Genomic DNA, 19,621 nt, shown 5'->3' on the forward strand with positions numbered 1-19,621 from the left:
AGCCAGGGAGACCGATGGGCAGGTGGACTTCGACTCCGCGGGGGGCAGAGCGAGTCTGGGCTCCAAGGTGTCCAGGGCCCCTTCCCACCCGGGAACTGAAGGCGAGGCACGGTGGGAGAGGATGGCTCTCAACTTCGGCTGGGTCTGGGCCCTGGGGAGAAAATGCAGCCAGACGGGTCAGACTAGCGCGCGCGGCCCTGCCCCGCCCCCGCCCCCGCCCCGCCCCGGCCAGGGCCCCGCCCCCAGACCCGCCCCCTCCAGAGCCCGCGACTGCTGCAGCCAGTGGCCCGGGCGGTCCCCGCGTCGCCCTCGTGTCGCCCCCGCACAGGACGGGCCCCTCACGTTTATTCGGCCCGGAGGAGCACCGGGGTCCAGCCTGCTGCCGGCCGCCGCTGCGGGATGCTGCGCTCCACGTCCACGGTCACCCTGCTTTCGGGTGGTGGCTCCCGGACGCCCGGGGCGCCCAGCCGGAGGGTGAGTAGCTGGAGGGGGAGCCGCCGCCTCACTGGAGTGGTTCTCCCCGCCTGGCCGCCCCCTCGGTGGGAGTCTCAGGACCGGGACTCGCAGGAGCCAGCCACTTTCTGGCTGTGCCCCTTCCTCTCTAAGTCTCAGGGGCGCCCCACTGGCTGGAAGGAGAGGGCTTAGGGGATTTTATGGAATTCCCAGAAATTTCCTCTCCTTCCTGCCTTCTCTGTTAAGCCAAGTTTATTGGTGGCGCCAGTTTAAAAAGCGGGGAAGACATTTCTGCAGTGTGTTTACCTTGAGACCCCAAAGTAATGAATGTATTTAAAACCCAAACTTTCCTTCGGGGTCACTTGTTTCAACTGGTCGTAGAATAACTCTGATTCTGTAGTGGGTTTAGTTAAGGAGCGGGGGGGCACCACTTTGCAAACTAGAGGTCAGCTGGCGGTCCAGGAGCCCAGTTCTGCAGGACTCTGGCTTATGCAAACCGCTCGCTTTTTGTTTCCTGATTTAAATACTAGCACAGTGGTAGCAGTGGTAGCCCTGAAAACTCTGGGCACCATTTCCAGGGAAGGTTGCCCTTAGGAAGCAGGGTTTTTCTGCATTCGCAGTTGCATCTTTTTTCACCTCTCCAGATGCTCTGTGAAAGAAATGCTGGGCACACGCAGGTTGTGCCTCTCACACTCCGTGTTTCTTCCACAATCAGGCCTAACAGCACACAGCTGAGGACTTGGTGTACGGGTTTTAAATTCTTCCATTTATCATGATGTTCAATACTTAATATTTGGTACTGTGATTGAGACTTTGGTGATCGCATTTCCCCACTCTTAGCTAAACAGGTAGTTAAAACCTTCTGGTACTGCCATCTGTTTGCTGGTCTTGGATATACTTATTTGCTTTTATATTCCTCAAGCAAGTGAGAGGGCCACCTCATAAGCTGTCTTATGACACACTATTGACACGCTTTTTTTTTTTGAGATAGTATCTTACTCTGTCACCCTGGGTAGAGTGCTGTGGCATCACTATAGCTCACAACAACCTCAGGCTCCTGGGTTCAAGTGATCCTCTTGCCTCAGCCTCCCTAGCAGCTGGGATTATAGGTGCCCCCACCACACCCAGCTAGTTTTTCTATTTTTTTTTTCAGTTTTTGGCCAGGGCTGGGTTTGAACCCGCCACCTCCGGCATATAGGGCCGGCACCCTACTCCTTTGAGCCACAGGTGCCGCCCAAGTAGAGTCGGGGTTTCTATCTTGGTCAGGCTGGTCTCGAACTCCTGAGCTCGAGCAATCCACCCACCTTGGTCTCCAGAGTGATAATGTTACAGGCGTGAGCCATCGTGCAAAGCCAGGCTTTGCTTTTTGAATAAGATGGCAGAAATACTTCAGACTGGAGGACTCCGAGCTCTGAATCAGACTGTGCAGGGCTATCTACTTGTTCTTGAAAGACGATATCTAAAGGTTCTAATGTTCTCTGTATCTTTACAGTTTCCAACTCTACTCATGATTTGTAGATGTCACAGTTACTATCTGTGTAAGGGGAGGCATGGTTGGAAGCTGTGATCCATTGGTTAACTGGTTTATTAAACATTCACAGATCTCCTTCTGTGTGAGGCAGGGCTGGGAGTCCACTCTGCTTGTGGAGGCAGACATTGTCCCAAACTATCATCATACAAAGTGATAATGGTTATGGTGGGCTGCAGGGTTTATAGCCATCACTGCAGGTGACGTTTGAGTTTAATCTTGTGGGGTAAGTAGAATTTGTAGGGGAATTGACATCATTGGTATTAAAAGGAGGAAATATTCATATGGAGTACTTAGCATATAGTCATGTGCCCCATAATGATGTTTTGGTCTACAATAGACGCCTTATATGAATGTGGTCAGAGCAATAGGATATCCCGTATGGTCTGGCAGTACTATCTAGGGTTGTGTAAGTGTGCTCTATGATGTGTGGTCATTGACAAGATCACTTAACGATGTGTTTCTCAGAATGTAACCCTATTGTTAAGCAGCACATGATTCCTGTATAATGATGGCATATTGGACCTGCTTTGGGACCAAAATGCTTATGTTTTAGAAAAACAAGAACAGGATGTTTGAAAATAAAATTATAGACCAAACAAGCAATCATTAAAAGTGTTCCTGAAGTTGAAAGATTTTCAATAAATACTACTGTTCTCCTCTCTGATGATGGACAAGTGATGGTTTTGAACAGTAACACGTTAGCCATGAAAAGTGTATTTCTGTTTCATCCAGAGAGCTTAGGGACGGCAGGGGAAACCAGGCTATGTGGCTCCAGATATTGAAGCCAACCAGAAATGGTGGTGACAGCTGATGGTGAGCAGGGCACTCTCTGAGTCAGCTGCCAAGGGCAATGTGGCCAACTGAACGGTCCTCAGTTATCCTTTAGTGCAAGGCTGCCACCTGCAATTTGTATTTCCTTCTTATCTGAAATGATCTCTCAAGGGGAAAAAAAAAGCAGGTGGAGAGAGTAGTTATTGTCAGCTGATAAACAAAGCCCCAAGAGGCATTTATGGATATCAACCAACAGGAGTTGTGAAATTGAAAAAAAAAAAATGCTTTCAAACCAGTTATGTACTCACTAAAAATAGTTTTATCTATGGCAAGAGCAGGAAGATAAATTGGCTGGAGAATAACCACAGCCAGAATGATGACCTTAGAGAATGGGGGGAATGACCTTTTTCTAAAGTATTGACATTGTTTCATGCTTTTTTGTCAGGAATTTTACAAATGCCAGTTAATCCGCTGAAGGAGCTTTGAAAGGAAAGGTCAATTGTGTGGCCAGGATGTGTCCTTTAGGGGGAAGGCGTGTGTGACTGTGTGCATCTGAGTATGTTTGGCTGAGCTGTTTGGTGAGGGTGGTGAGGGTGGTGAGGGTGGTGAGGTGGTGAGGGTGGTGTGAGACAGACCTGTCCAGGCTTTTCTCCAGCACCATGCTTTCTTGATAATAAGAGACTATTGCCTGGTGTTGCTGGTATCACGGCCCCTCAGTGGCACATGAAAAAGAAAACAAAACCCAACAAGGTGTGGGGTCGGGTTGTCTCCTAGCCTGCCCTTGCTGGTATTTCCTTCTGTTCATATTTGGGAAAGGCTTCCCCTATTAGAAACTGGAATGGGCCTGTCAGACATTGCTCCCCTCTCCTCTGTCGCATTTCTGTCTGACTGACTTGAAGCAATCCTCCTTAGCTGGCCTATGAATGGGTCAGACAGGTTTTTGCTCCACTTCCCTCTCCCAGTAGACAGAAACATCTGTGCACGTAAGCTCTCTATCATCCTATAGGCTCTGAGGAAGGGACACAGGAAGTTGTGGGACCTTGGTGTCTGGTGGAAGGAAGCTGGCTACAGCATCCACTGGGGGAGGGGAAGTGGGTCCCATTGCACCTGGAAAACAGTCTGGCTGCTCACCGGGGCCCTCCTGAGCTAGCCCCCGACAGGCCAAGCGGTGAGGCATCTTCAAGGCTTATACAAAAGCCTCTGACACTAAAATATGGCAGTTGTAGACTCAGAAAAAATTGTCCCAAGCTCTACGCTTTTGTTCTTACATCTGGCCATGTCCAGTGTAGGATGTACTGACCAGAGTTCTGGGGACTCTTAAGGAAATTTTGTTTTCCCAAGACATTGAAGGAGACCCCATGGTGGTTCGACAGAGGGCATGGAATGTGATTCTGACCCATTTTGTGTCTCCAGGGCCCTGGGTCGCTGTTGTAGTTTATCTGTGCTATGCACCCATATCAGAACGAGACATGGGGTTGGTGTCACCACCGTGCTCCAGTCACTGGGGAAACCAGGCTTGACTAACTAGAGACCACGTTGAAACATTTTCCCCTCAGATACTTTGAACAGTGTGGTGTGTCACGGTCCAGTGATTCTTCAACACAGCAAAGTACTACAGGGGTACTGGCTTCAACACAGGGGTACTGGCTGTGTTTACATCTTTTACTCTTAGATGAGTGATGTTTCCTAAATGTCATACTCCTCACTTTTATTCATTCTTAAAGGCCAGAGCGCCCTTTCTGAAATGTACCATCTAGTCACCTGACTCTTCTGCTTCAAGAACCTCTGCAGTATTGATGGGAAAAATTCCTTAGGCTGCACCCAGGCCCTTGCTCTGCCCTTTATCTGCCCAGTCCCCCTCCACGCCTACTCTGCCCAGACGTTCCAAATTACTTGCCAGCCCCCAAGCTTTCAGCGCTGTTCCTCGCCTCTTTCCTTTCTTCAGGCTTGTCCTCTGAAGAGGGTTGCCTCCTCCAGAAAGCCTGCCCTGAGCCCTCCTTCCTGTGTTCCCCTAGAGGCCAGTGCACCCTACCACAGCTTGCTTGAGGAGTTTAGGGACCCTCCCTCCCCAGGCCTGGGGGGATAGGTGCTTAGGCAGAGGCAGGTCACCAAGGTCCTAAAGGAGCTACCTTAACATCCAAATGGCAAATAGCAAAACAGGAAGAGAAGCCTCGGGATGAAGCCAGCCCATCACCTCTGACCCACCTGGGCAGGAAACAGGTGACAAGTGCACGGGACTCCTGGCCCAAGTGAAGAGTTTGACAGTTCTGGGAAGTCCTCCAAATATTCCAGTTGCCTCATCCTGCCACACAGTTGGAGCCTCATTCCTTTGGTCAGGTCAGTGGTTCTCAACCCTGGGTTCACATAGAGTCCTTGGGTGCCCAGGCCTGAGCCCAGACCAATGAAAGGAGAACCTCTGAAAGTAGAGAATAGCGTGAATATTGTTTACGAAGCTTCCCAGGTGATTCTAATGCATAGACAACGCTAAGAATACTTCTTTAAGCATCGCTCCCTCCTAACAGCTTTCTTGTAAGGGCAGACACTCCTGGGATAGGGTCTGGAAAGGTCCCTTGGGTCCTGTGGGATGGAGGGCAGGTGGCGTGAGGGCAGGGCTGGGGAGTTTAACAATCCAGGTCACGCTAGTACTTTTGTGTACCTTCATCAACCTGTGTTTTCTCTCTGGATCTTGGCATGTCAGTCACATTGTGTGCCTGCTACAGAAATGAGCCAGAGAGAGCAGGAAAGAGAAGTTGCCTTCTTCCTATTTGTGAATTTTGTCTAGAGACAGGAGAGAGGGGCTTTCTACCACCTGGAAAAAGTGGCCAAGTATGACGATGGGGCAGCCAGCTGCTGCCCCTGGGCCAGATCTTGCCCTTGGCCTGTTTTTGTATGCCTTTGAGCTAAGAATGGTTTTTATAGCTGCCTGCAAAACCTAAATATTTACTGTCTGGCTCTTTACAGAAAAAGTTTGGCCTATCCTGATGTAGATAATTGGGCTGCAATTTCAGGGCTAAGCAGAATGAAGAGGCCCAATCTAGATGGAGCATTCTCCGTGCCACGGATCCCAGAGATCCTATGTGGAGGATCTGTGCTGAGCTGTGTGTGGGGTCTGTTCCCTCTGTCATGACCACAGGGGCCGCACTTTCTGTGCTTAGGAGGTGTCAGGCAGGCATCAACAAAGTGGACAAAGCAAGGGAGAAATGTAGATTCATTTGGCTAATTTCCTGAGGAAATCTGATTAGCAAAATGATTAGCAAACTGGTCATATCCTTGGGCTGTCTTTAACTCCCCTTTTTATTTAGATGGTTATTCCCCCACTGGGCAAGCCCCTGTGCCAGAAACTGAGAGCCTGAAGGTACTGGATCCCCAGGGCACCAGATAGGTGAGAGACCCAGGCCTGCTGCTTCCAGAAAGGGGTTGGAACCAGGGCCCCAGAGGACCTGCAGTGCTCCCCAGGTGCCCTGAGTTGCAAACAAGGGCTTGGTTGTGCCTTTTCTTGTGGAGGAAGCCTGAATACTGCCTGCCTCCCCTTGCCATGGGGGGATGGTTTGTAGAAATAGAAGGCCCCCTAGGGAGTTTCAGGTATATTTTCCTTACTTTGTTTCAGTTCAACCTAAAAAAACCACCCAAACATTATTGAGCAAATGCCCAGTAAGTGTTGATACCATGCTAAAGCTCCGTAAGGGCCTTGGAAGTCATTGCAGTACAAAGCTTGCTTGTTCTCTCCCTGGGCCTTCCCTTTCATCCATTCTGTGGTACAGGGAACATAAAAGTGCTTAATAATAACGGATATCAGCTGAATTATTGAAATGAACTCAGATTTGTATGTCTGTCTCTTCCTCCAGAGGTTTGAATGGCTCCTCTTGTCTTCTGACTGGACTTTGTGCTTCCCCATCAGGCATTTGTAGTCTTAGACTGGTCCATTTTCTTCTCCTGCTCCAGCATAGGCCTTTAAAACAATCTCATGACCCACAAAACTCCTTATGCAAAAGGGAAGGTGAAGCCTGGAGGCTGAGTGATGCAATACCCTTTTTCAAAAGAATAACTGTTCCTAGGAAATTCTTTGCTGGCCTCCCCCAGACAAGGGCGTGGGGATCATAACTTTATGCCTGCAGGTGAAATCTACCTTCTAAAACTAAAGTCTGTCCACACTGGTCAAATTGGTTACAAGCTTATCTTCTGAGGTGTAGAACACGGACAAGACAAGAGGGGTTGTTCCTCCACATACTCAGGTACATCTGTGTAATTCATTCTTCCTTTACTCCCTTTTTCTCTTCAAACATTCACCATATCTTATGTAAAATGTAGATTTCCAGGTAGTTCCTAAAGTCTCAGAAGAATGGAACCATTTCACTTTACCACCTACCTGTCCCTCCTCCCTGTGCGTCTTTCCCCCCTTTAAGGAAATATACAGGTAGTAAACCTCCTGAAAACCTCTTTGGGAAAACAGCCACAGTCTCAACTATGACTTTTGTTTTCCTTGGATGTGTCCTAAAGGTGGCTTAATAAACCTCGAGTGATTGAGATCCTTGCCTTAGTCACTTGTTTTGGTTGACATGCCCACTTATTCTCTGAACATGCCAGTATCTGACCAGCCTGCAATGTCTTGTTTGATAGCTGTCTGTTGTTATGGTGATGGATTCTTCAAACCTCACTGACCTAAGAAGTCCTTTCTGTCCTATACCCAGCTCAAATATGATCTCTAGGAGTCATCTCACTGAGTCCCACTTCCAATTAAGATTAGTGTTCTCCTTCCTGTATATCCACAAGGTGTCCATAAAGTTCATGTGTAATTTACTATGTTAAACTATTATAAATGTCACACAAACTTTATGTCCCTGTCTATGTACCCATGATCATAAAGAACACTTAGAAAGTGCTTAATAGGTGACAGAAACTGTTCTAAGTCCTTTCCATGTATTAGCTATTTTAATATATAGATAAAAATACAGATGGAGGGACCATCTTGTTTTGGGTAACAATCTGAAGAGGGTCTAGCATCATTAGCTCTGTTTCACAACTAAGATAACTAAAGCACTGAAGGTCAAGTAGATTTCTAAAGATTTTATAGCTAGTAGGTGTCAGAACCAATGTCGGAACCTAGGAAGTGCAGCTCCACTGTGCTTTAACCACCAAGCTACCCCGACTGTCAGTACTGTGTGTTGGGTTATACCAAGTGTTCTTGATTGTCTTCTTTGGGTGTATTTCTAGATCATGAGCTCGTGGGGACATAGCTGTTTCTTTGTCATCGTGGTACTCTCATCACCTTTACAAAGTATGTCACAAGTAGAGGGTACTTGGTAACTGAGTAATGAAATACACTGGCTGCACTGCTGGAAGGGGTGCTCGCTCACAGGGATGGTGCAGGGTAAGGTGCAGCTCTTCCTTCCAGTTGTTCAGAACTCAAGGCCTGAGCCAGATGCTGTGGATACCCCTAGGAATAAAGTGCCCTATCTGCCTCTCAGGTACTTCCCAGCCTAGGACAGATCTCGGTATTGTGTATCTGAGTTTCAGGAAACTGTGAAGACCTGTGTCATAGAAAGCTCAGTGATAAACAGCACTGCCTTGGCTGAACTCAGAGGTAGACTTGTCCATGGGATGATTGCTGAAGGTGAGTGAGTGGGTGGAGACTGTGCCAGGTCAGCCTGGTAGGTGGGTTTAGGGGTTACTTTCCTTGGTGCTTCTGTTAGGAATTCAGAGTACCTTCTAGACTTTTAGGATACTCTCTTTGTTGATCCTGAGGCGGTCCTGTGGATTTGGGAAGAATTAATCTCTTTTTCTCACTGTTTCTTTCTGGCACACATTCTCTTTCAATCTTTATTATTGCTATTACTACGATCACTGTTTTAACTAAAACAATCACATATACTTGAAACAGGCACAAACAACACAAAAATCCCATTTTCTATCCATTTTCATGGATAAAACCATCAACACTTGGTTGTGTTTCCTTAAGACTATTCCCCCCACCCCCCACGTCAAAATCTACACAAGTGTATTTAAGACATAATTGCAAGAGGGACTTTGCCTAACAATTGCAATCAGTGTAACCTGGCTTATTGTACCCTCAATGAGTCCCCAACAATAAAAAAAAAAAAAGCTTTTTCTGCATCAATCGAAAAAAAAATAAAAATGGGATTATTCTTAACATTTTCTTCTGCAGCTTTCTTTTTACCCTTGAAAATACACTTGGCTCTCTTGTAAGGAAGACGTGTGATCCCGTTCCAAGCTGGGTTTAAATCGCTCCTGACCAGCCAGTCCACCAGTGGGTCAGCATTTGTTAAAGAAAAACTAGCTGTGTGCCTTAGTGTTTCCATCAGAGCACCTTTATTGACAAATGTCAAGTTAAGACAGGGCCCTGGGTGTAGCCTGAAGCACCTGCTGCAAATAAATATCTTTGCACTCAAACATTTCGTTTTATAAGTTCATTTTATTTTGTGCATTTTGTTTACCCTGTGGCTTTATATACTCCAGGGTATAAATGGCTCAGTGTGAGAGTTTGATGCATTAATGTAAGGTGTGCTCAGCTCCATAGCTAGTGTGTTGAGGAATATCAATGTTCTGGGTGGGCAGATGTAGAATGGGCTCAAGCAGGGGGAGGGACCATCTTGTTTTGGGCGACTGGACCCCTTGGGTCCCCTTTCTGAAAACTTTATCCCCGTAGAGCAATCAGTCAACCTATGGGCATCACTTACAATGCTAATGTCTCAGATCCATTGACCAAATTGTCATTTTCATGGAAATAAGGCTGCAAATTCAAGTAGGTCTGTTTCATTTTTGAGCATATAGGATGACAAAATGATGATTATATATATGATAATATATAAACATATCTAACATTCATGGAGGCTAACTATGTGCCAGACACCCTCTTTTATCCTGTTTTACCGCTAAGATTCAGACAGGTTAAGTAACTTGCCCATAGTCACACAACTAGTAAATTCAGGAGCCAGTGTGGGTGCATGCATGTGCAAATGTGTGAGCATGCGTGTGTGTATATGGGCTACGGTTCAGGGAAGAAAGCATCACACATTTGGATTGCCTAGCTGGTGTGAGTTACACATGGATGTTTGTGCAAATACCAGGCTGAGGGGTCTGGAGTCAGAGGATTGTTTTTCTCTGGAGGGCCTTGAATTCCCATCAGTGTTATTGCCTGTCTGGAAAGAGCTACCTGCTGCTATGGCTTGGTTTCTTTTTGGCCAACATGGATGGTGATGAGATTCAAAGGCTGGTTGCAAAGTTGGCCTCATAAGGGGCAGTGATAACCTTGGGGGATAGGCTACAGCTGATGCTGGGGTTACTGCGGGATGAGTTTACCCAGATGAGAAAGAGGATGGAAGAGGAGTCTCAGAAACAAGTCAGGTGACTTAAAGAACATGTTTCGTCTAGAATAAAAGAGGTTCAAAGGACAGGAGGACTGTCTAGAGAAAGGGGAATTCTGCTGCAGTCCAAGGACAACTGTGGGTCTGTTAAGTCGAAATTATGAAGAACACACAAGCTCAGTTTCAGGAAGGTAGAGGTGCCCTGTAGCCAGATGGGGTGCCTTGGAGGGAGGCGATGGTGTATATGGAAGTGCTAACATGGGTCTCATGTGTGGCATCTCTGACCTATTCTTTGAAAATTAATAGGTGCATTCCAAACTGGTTCCCAAGTGCATTGTTGGGTGTGGGGTGCCTTCATAGATGGACAGGGTGGACTTGAAAGCTCTTTTATAATCCTGTCCAACCCTGGGCTGCAGGGTAGTTTTGCTCAGAGGCCACCTTGTAGACCAGTGCAGATCTTGTAAACCAGGCCAGGGTAGGGCTGGGGAGGATTAGTTTGGCAGGATTGCCATAAAAAGTACTGCAAAAACCAGTGGCTTAAACAATGCATTGTCTCACTATGATATTCATAAATCATAAAGTTGTAGCTTCTCTCACTGAATCAGTATAATTTTTTTTTACCATTTTTTACCATTTTTTTTACCAAGGAGAAATAGTGCAATTCTAGACTTTTTTTTTTTTTGACAGAGTCTCACTCAGTTGCTCTGGATAGAGTGCTGTGATATCAGAGCTCCCAGCAACCCCATACTCTTGGGCTTAAAGGCCAGGCACAATGGCTCACACCTGCAATCCTAGCACTCTGGGAGGCCATGGTGGGTGATTGCCTGAGCTCAGGAGTTCAAGACCAGCCTGAGCAAGAGTGAGACCTTGTCTCTAAAAAATAGCCAGGCATTGTGGCAGGCACCTGTAGTCCCAGCTACTTGGTAGGCTGAGGCAAGAGAATCGCTTGAGCCCAGGTGTTTGAGGTTGCTGTGAGCTATGAAGCCATAGCACTCTACCCAGGGTGACAAAGTGAGACTCTGTCTCAAAAAGAAAGAAAAAAAGGGCAGTGCCTGTGACTCAAAGGAGTAAGGTGCCGGCCCCATATGCTGGAGGTGGCAGGTTCAAACCCAGCCCTGGCCAAAAACTGCAAAAAAAAAAAAAAAAAACAACAAAGAAAAAACTTGGGCTCAGGTGATCCTCTTGCCTCAGCCTCTTGAGTGGCTGGGACTACAGGTGCCTGTCACCATGCCCAGCTAGTTTTTCTATTTTTAATAGAGATGGGAGTCTTGCTCTTGCTGAAGCTAACCTTGAACACATGAGCTCAAGCAATCCATCAGCCTCAACCTCCCAGAATTCAAGGATTATAGGTATGAGCCACTGTAATGATTTTAAAAAATCATTTAGGAGTCTTTATTCCAATATTTCTGTGAGCTTTGTTAGCAGCGTTTAATAAACTGACATGAGAATCTCAGAGATTAGTGGCAACTATTCATGGTGGCATGGCTGATTAAGGAGTGAGATATTTGATTAACTCATAATCATTGTATTCTTAGTCTCCTATGCTTTTTCAGCTAGCTGTCTTACCTTACCCGAGTCTCCATTTAGCAAAAACACAGGCAGCTTTGATTTTGTTTTTCAATCATTGTAAAATACAAATAACTTAAAATTTACGATTCTAACCATTTTAAAATACATAGGTCAGTGGCAGTAAGGGCATTCGCATTGTTGTACAAACAGCACTACCATCCATCTCTAGAACTTTCTCCCTCTTCTGAAACTGAAATTCTATGTCCAAAAAACACTAACTTCCCAGCCCTGTCTCTTTCTCCCTGGCAACCACCATTCTACTTTGCCTCTCTGACTTAGTTTACTCCAGGTACCTTGTCTAAGTGGAATTGTACAGTATTTGTCTTCTTATGACTGGCTTATTTCACTTAGCATGATGTCCTCAATGTTCATCCGTGTGTTAGAATTTCCTTCCTTTTTAAGGCTGAATCGTATTCCATGGACTGTATAAGTCACATTTTGTTCATTCACCTGTTTATGGACATTTGGATTGCTTTCACCTTTTAGCTATTGTGAATATTGCTGCTATGAACTTGGGTGTTCTTTTGAAAAGAAAACCTTGGGTTAAACACATACATGTCTATTGTAGTAAAATTAAATACAATCAAGGAAAGAGTACTCTCCCACCCCAGTCATCTGAAACCGTTCCACTTCGGAGAGAACCACTGCGTGTATTTAGGCCTCTTTTCCCTCTAGCTGTTTTTTGGACTATACTTGTGAAATGAGATTATTTTATACATACCATTATGGAACCTGAGCTATCCATAAAAAGTTTGAAATCTCTGAAGTTATTTGGTAGTTCCCTGTTTTGAGCAGCAGGGTGGGTGGTTGGTACTTGTGTTGGGTCAGGCAAAGGCTGGTCATGTCGACACAGTCTCCTGTGGGATCGGTTCTGTGACCCCTTTGGAAGTGGGCGAAGCAGGCTGTGAAAAGCCCGAGGTCACCTGGCTCTTCTTGCCCCAACACTGGCTTCTGACTGGCCTCTCCTCTCTGTCTCTTCCAGGCAAATGTCTGCAGATTGCGGCTGACCGTACCTCCAGAGAGCCCAGTTCCCGAGCAAAGTGAAAAGAAGATTGAGAGAAAAGAGCAGGTGAGGCATCTTGGGCAAGGCTTGGGAAGGCCCCAGCCCTTGTGCTTTTAACCAGCTCCGCCTCCTGTCCCCTAACCCGGCTGGTTCACACAGGCTCCTATCAGCAGCTCTGATGAGGAGAAGGCCCACTCCACTTTGCGGCCTTGTCTCCCATCTTCCCAGCAGACAGCCAGCTCTCCCAGCCAGCTCTGCCAGCATCGTGCCCTGCTCTTGTTTCTTGGTGGACACTGTGGGTCTGTGTTGCTTCAAAGCCGTGGGGACGCTGGCCTTAGTGACAGGTGCTGTGGCGAGGAACGTGGGTTTTCCTGAAACAGCCCAGTCCAGTTGAGTCAAAGGGCCCTTTGTGAGCTGCTGCTGGAGCCAGTATTTTTCTCAGCACCTTAGAGCAGCATCCGGGGCCCACAGGGCACAGGATGGGCCAGCAGACATCTGTGGCATGGGAAAGGGCACTTTCTTGGCTGGGGGAGGAGGTGTTTAGCAAATATTTTTGTGCTAGCTTGTGTGCTAGTGCTGGGGCCATGGAGATAAGTATGTCCTTGCCTTGAAGGAACACATAGTTTTCCAGGTGAAACAGGTTTACCTATTTATTCATTGTATAAATGAACAGTGATAATGCAAGGTTTCAAGTGTTAGGGTCCAGCGATGTAAGAAGGGCTCCGGGGACACAGAGAAGGGAATAACTACCTGGGAGTTCACTTTGGAGCAGAGGGTTAAAGAGGAAAGAGGAAGTCCTGTTACCTCTAGGCCTCAGGTCCTGGCCAAGCTGTTTTAGTCAGTCACAAGCAATTATTGGGCACCTACTGTATTCCAGGCACTGTTGTAGGCGAAAGGAGTAGCGTAGTAAACAAAGAAACAAACAAAAAAATAAAATAAATCTGTCATCCATGCAACTTACATTCTAGTGGGACAAGAGTGAAAAATCAGCAAAATAATTGAGTATATTTTATAGGGGTTAGGTGGTAGTAAGTGTTGATGGAGACAAATAAATTAAGAGAAAAGCATAGGCGTGCCAGGGAGTCAGTGTATTTTTTCTTATGCTTATATTTTACATGGATATAAAATAAAAGAATATAATATAGTATACATTTTATAAATAAAATCTTGAAATGTAAGCCTCGCTTTAGAGTTAATAATGTGGTCAGTTATACAAAAAGGAAGCTTTTCATTGACTGCTAAGAGTTTAATAATGTCCCTGAGTTTCCCCTGAGTTTCCTCTGTGTCCCCTCCCCTTCTCCTCCTGCCTTCCTCTCCCCACTGCCTACCGAGGGTGGAGAGTTGCCTGTGCTAACGCAAGTGATGAATGACAGGGAAAGGAAGTAGGGAGGAAGGAAAGCAATATTATCAGAGAAAGGGGAGAGAAGGTAAAGTTGTTGATCTGCCTGGAAAGAGAGGATGAGTCCAACTAAAAGGGTCCAGAGAAGCAGCTGCTTCCTGTTGAGCACGTACAGGGTGAGGTGGGCCTGGGACCCAGGGTGCTGGATGCGTGGGGTCGTAGCAAAGGGACCCGGCAGTCAGTTTGAAAGGGCTCTCACTGGCCAAAATTAGAGCAACTTGAGCATGGAAAAGAATAATGACAGTAGTGGATTATGACACATAGAATAATTTTTACAAAGTCCACATAGTAATATTTGGAAAGGGGAGGGGTTAAAAAAGGGAAGGCTCTTCTTCATAGAATATGGGCCAATAAATGTAGAAAATCTCTATTTTGCAACTCCCTGGTAGATTTGTCAATAGACAGAGAAACTAGGAGGTGAAAGGTTATTGCAGAATAGATGGAAAAACGAGTTGGTGAAAGAATATTATGGAATGGGATTATTCATGTGATCTCAGGGTATTACCTCAACAGATTACTTACCGATTCTGAAGGGATATGTACCTTCACAGTGGGGTAGGCTGGCGGTCAACATTTCAACCACGTGATCCAAGCTAGTGTAACCAGTAGGGGGGCAGCTGATGTTACAGGACCTGAGGTGATGTGATTAAGAAGTACACAGTATTACCTATGTTGTATTCATGCCGCACTTGTTTAACTGAATCTAATAATAAGGAAACAGAAAAACCTCAAACGCAGGACAGTCTGTAGAATACCTCCTTAATAAAGTCAATGTTGGGCGGCACCTGTGGCTCAGTGAGTAGGGCGCTGGCCCCATATGCCGAGGGTGGCGGGTTCAAACCCAGCCCCTGCCAAACTGCAACAACAAAAAAAAATAGCCGGGCATTGTGGCGGGCGCCTGTAGTCCCAGCTACTTGGGAGGCTGAGGCAAGAGAATGGCTTAAGCCCAGGAGTTGGAGGTTGCTGTGAGCTGTGTGAGGCCACGGCACTCTACCGAGGGCAGTAAAGTGAGACTCTGTCTCTACAAAAAAAAAAAAAAAAAAAAGTCAATGTTATTAAAAAAAAAAAAAAGGGCGGCACCTGTGGCTCAAGGAGTAGGGCGCTGGTCCCATATGCCGGAGGTGGCAAGTTCAAACCCAGCCCCGGCCAAAAACCACAAAAAAAAAAAAAAAAAAAAAAAAAAAAAAGATGAGAATCTGTTGTAGGTAAGGGAGACTAAAGAGACTTAACATTAAATGTAATGAGTGAACCTTGATTAAATTAGTCCCCAAAAATCTTTGAAGGACATATTGGGATAATTATATACTTTTGAATATGAACCATATATTAAATATTAATTTTCTTGTGGTAATGGTACTGTGGTATGTACTTGAACTATTCTTTCAGATTCTTTCTGTAGCTTCAAACATTCTCCAAAGAAAAAGTCTGGGAGTGAAGTTCATTGCCAAGCAGAGAAGGCAATGGTTTAGCTTTGGCCGCTGGGCCCTTGTTAATGAGGGCGACTGAGGGGGCCTCTGTTGCTGTGGGGATTTCTCCTTCTGCCCTCACTGCTCCCTTCTCCTTCCCCTGTTAAAGCTGATGGATGGTCAGTGAAGCAGACCTGGGCTGTGTCCACAGCGATGCACCTGCTTAGAACACTTTCTAAGACCTGGGCTGTGCCCACGCTGGAGTGAGGGGCAGGACGTGGGTGCTGGCTGTGCCCTTCCAGACATGTGGTAGGGGAGTTGCGGAACTCTGTCTGTTGGGGTCAGAGCCAAGCTGTGTGCCTGGGAAGATGTTTGGGAAGGGTTTTGAGTGCCCTGGAGGACCTGTTGCTGCTGAAGAAGAATCAAGTATTCCCAAGGAAGGAGGCTCATGTGTTTAGCTGTGTCAAGTGGAGTTGCTGACCAAGTTGTATGCAGATTTGCCTCTCTGTCTTGAGCAGTGTGTTTAGAACTTGTTAAAGCAAAAGGAACTCTCTTTTTGGGGGGATCAAAATGTTGTACTGAACCCTCGCATGTAAATCAGGCAAAAGTGGCACTGGTGGGGGCCCCGGTCCTCCCAGCCTTCCTTTACCCTTCGACCCCCAGGCACCCTCCCTTGGTGCCTGAGAACTCCAAGGCTCTGAAGAGCACCTGGGGCAGCGTATGCACTAGGATGCTGCTTCCACCCGGTGGGCCAGGTGCGGTCCCAGTGCCTGTCTGCGACACATTGGTGACTCACTGCCGAAGAACTGGGGTAGAGAGGAGGAGGGTGGGGCAGGTGGTTCCCTGGGAACGAAGTCCTTGGGTGGTGGCAGCCCTTGAAGGCCCTGATGGCAACAGGGTGATTTTTGTCACCATGTCCTGGCTGGGTTCCTGGCGTGAGTCACTAGGAGCCAGATGCCACACACCAGTAAGGACACTCTGGGGGGGCTGCTTCCCCTGATGTGGTTTCAATGTGGCTGCCCTTTCCCTGGGGCCCGCAGAATTTCAAGGTGCCAAAAACTCTGATTACTCTTTCTGGTTCCTTTGAGGATGGGGGGGTGTCTGTGGTGTACAAAGGCCCAGGGCATGGAGCTGGTTCAGATGGAGGAGTTGGAAAATGGAAATGGTCTGAATGACTTCTCATGAAGGGGACATCTTGGAGGATTTCCAGGGCCCTGTTAGAGCCACAGCTGACAGAGGGCAGGCTGGAGACACTGTCAAAGATGCTTAGTGTATTTTGAAATATGGGATGCCATGGTGCAACTGCCAAGCTTCTTCCATGTGGGCCCATCTGTCCATTGTCCACAAATCACTGGAGAGAGAGGTAACTCACAGTGGAGCTGTGTTGCAGATGGCACGTTTTGCCCAGCTCCACAAAGAGATGTTTGGACGTTCCTGGAAGCAAATGCAACAGATTTGGCATCTTTTTATGGGGTAGTGCATTCTTCAGGTGTGGCAGGTGTCTGATCTGCCTGTTCCTTCTAGTCATTCTCTTTAGGAGACATCAACTGCCCCGAGACTGCTTCCTACAGGCCATCGATGAGCTCCAAACACTCAGCTTCCTCTTTAGAGTAGGCATAATAATGCCTGGTTGCAAAGAGTAAGTGAGCTAATAGATGCAAAGTTGGTATCTGGCTTAAAATATGGATTAGAGAAGTAATGACCAAATGCCAATCTCTGTCCTTTGAATGGCAAACCCAGTGGCCCTTGGTCTTTGCTTTTCCTTTACCTCTCTGGGAGTTGTTCCCCTTCGTGAAGTTGCCCATCCTGCCTTTCCTTCTTCTCAGGCTGTGCCTTCTATGTCCTTTCTGATGTCATTCTGTTCTTCTGCTCCACCCATATACCCAACCTTTGCCTCCTGTCTACACAGACCTGCCCTCAGAGACCTCATCTTTGCAGCTTGGAGCTGGCCTCACACCTCAGCTCTGCTCTTCCGAGCCCTGTCCTGCTGGTGGCCATGCGGGTTTTCAGTGTTGTGTACGTGGTGCTATTTTTAGATACCAGAATACCAATATTTTGATATTTATTTTGTTATAACAAAACACAGTTATTTTACTTAGAGGAAGAGATATCATCATCTTCTTCTACCCTTTGTGTTCACTTGTCATTTCATCTCAAAGAGGGTCAAGGCCCAGGACTGTATCTCAGGTGGGTTGTTTGAGGTTCTGGTGAAAAGAAATGATCTTAGAGAAGGAGGGATCAGGTTGTAAGAGATAAGGGATTCAGCTCTGGAGGAAATAAAGGGAAAGAGGCAGAGTAATCTGCCCTGCGAAGGGGGTGGTTAGAGTCCCAGGGAAGAGTTGGGGGGACTGGGTGCTGGCACCTGCCTCTCCTGTTCCTCCTCCCCAGATCCTTACCCCACACAATGACTCCAGCAGGTGGATGGGAAGTGGAAGTGGATGGGACCCAGATTAGCTCTGAGAGAAATGTAGATGATAAACCCAAGACAAGACACTTGTTCTCGCTAGAGGTCCAGAAACGGAATATAAGACACTGGGGGCGGGGGTGTTCCTCACCAGAAGGGGGATAGAGGCTGGACCATGGCTCACGCCTATAACCCTAACACTTTGGGAGGATGATGTGGGAGCATTATTTGAGCTCAGGAGTTCCAGACCAGCCTGAACAATAGTGAGACCCCATCTCTACAAAAAATACAAAAAGTAGCTGGGCACTGTGGCTCATCCCTGTAGGCCCAGATACTCTGGGAGCTGAGGCAGAAGGATCACGTGAGCCCAGGAATTTGAGGTTGCTGTGAGCTGTGATGGTAATGTCCCTGCACTCTAGCCCAGGTGACAGAGAGAGAGACCCAATCTCAAAACAGAACAAAATAAAACTAAACCCAGCCAAACAAACAAATAAACAAAAAAACAGAAGAGGGAAATAGAACATTTCTGAATGAGGGTGCCTATGTTCCATTCAGAATTTTAATGCAGCCGGGACCTTTTTGGTATTTGTTCATATAAATGACCCAGCTTCACTTCTCTGTGTGTATGTAAATGTACACGTTATGTTCAGATTTCACAGAAATACATATCGATACATACATGGAGTGCTCAGCTGTGGATGGCTAGGTGCCAAGGGACAGTGGCAGCCTGGATGTCACCTCAAATTGTATTAACAACTCAGATGAATTAGCTGTGGGCTTTTATTTGTCTATTAAAAATCATTAATAATATGAGAGAGGGAATGCTAATTTGTTTTCAGGCATAAACTACATGTTGAGAAGTGGATAAGTGGAATATAATATTTATAAAATTGTTGCTTATTAGAATTAAAATTAGTAGTAGATAATTTTGAAAATAAATAACTATTGTTTTCTTTCCTTCTTTTTTCTTTGAGACAGAGTCTCACTATGTTGTCCACGGTAGAGCACTGTGGCATCACAGCTCACAGCAACCTCAAACTCTTGGGCTTAAGTGATCTTTTGCCTCAGCCTCCCAAGTAGCTGGACTACAGGTGCCCGCCACAACGCCTGGCTACTTTTTGGTTGCAGTTGTCATTGTTGTTTTAGCAGGCCCAGGCCAAGCTTGAGCCCACCAGCCTCTGTGTATGTGGCTGGTGCCGTACTCACTGAGCTGTGGGTGCCAAGCCTATAACTATTGTTTTCAAAGAACTCCGTGAATGCGTGTATCCATAGTCCCGTCCAAATCCATATGCATTGTATTCTTATGTCATATGCAGGTGCGTGCACACACGTGCACACACACATGCGTGTGCACACACACAGAACCACAAGAGCCTGCACCAGTTATTATAGATTTATCATGTGGAATTAGGGTCTCACATGTACTTATCACGTTGAGTTTTAGGGAGCTGGTTCTGAGTCTTAGTGTTGGTAAAGTCCTTTTCAAATCAAAAAATAGCTGAGGCAGATAATATTTTACATAGCAATTAGCATTCCAGCTTTGAAGTGTGCTTTAGTGACCAGTTTTTTTTTTTTTTTTTTTAGGTTATTGCCCTCTAGATCTCTGGGAACCGTGACTGAGAGAGGGCAGATATGTGTGTGGATGTGAAGGCAGGGACTTTCATAGCCCAATAAAATGTTGAAAAAGAGGAAACCCTTGCCAGTAGGTTTTAAAGTCCCCTTTCCTTTAAAAGCCCTGGATGAGTAAGCCTGCTAGGTCCAAG

The 19,621-nt window shown here is 46.5% G+C and overlaps 1 protein-coding gene across 2 annotated transcripts in view; it reads left to right on the top strand.

Moving 5' to 3' along the window:
- The first annotated feature begins 271 nt into the window (after window positions 1-271).
- MYZAP (myocardial zonula adherens protein) overlaps window positions 272-19,621 on the top strand; it is a 99,700-nt gene continuing 80,350 nt past the window's right edge. For both annotated transcript variants that reach the window (XM_053594288.1, XM_053594289.1), the window contains exons 1-2: window positions 272-474; window positions 12,629-12,715. In XM_053594288.1, the coding sequence (XP_053450263.1) occupies window positions 400-474; window positions 12,629-12,715 (162 nt within the window). In that variant the 5' untranslated portion in view covers window positions 272-399. The remainder of the gene's footprint in view (window positions 475-12,628; window positions 12,716-19,621) is intronic.

This window comes from Nycticebus coucang, chromosome 6, assembly GCF_027406575.1.
Source record: "Nycticebus coucang isolate mNycCou1 chromosome 6, mNycCou1.pri, whole genome shotgun sequence".
In the NCBI taxonomy this organism is placed as follows: Eukaryota; Metazoa; Chordata; class Mammalia; order Primates; family Lorisidae; genus Nycticebus; species Nycticebus coucang.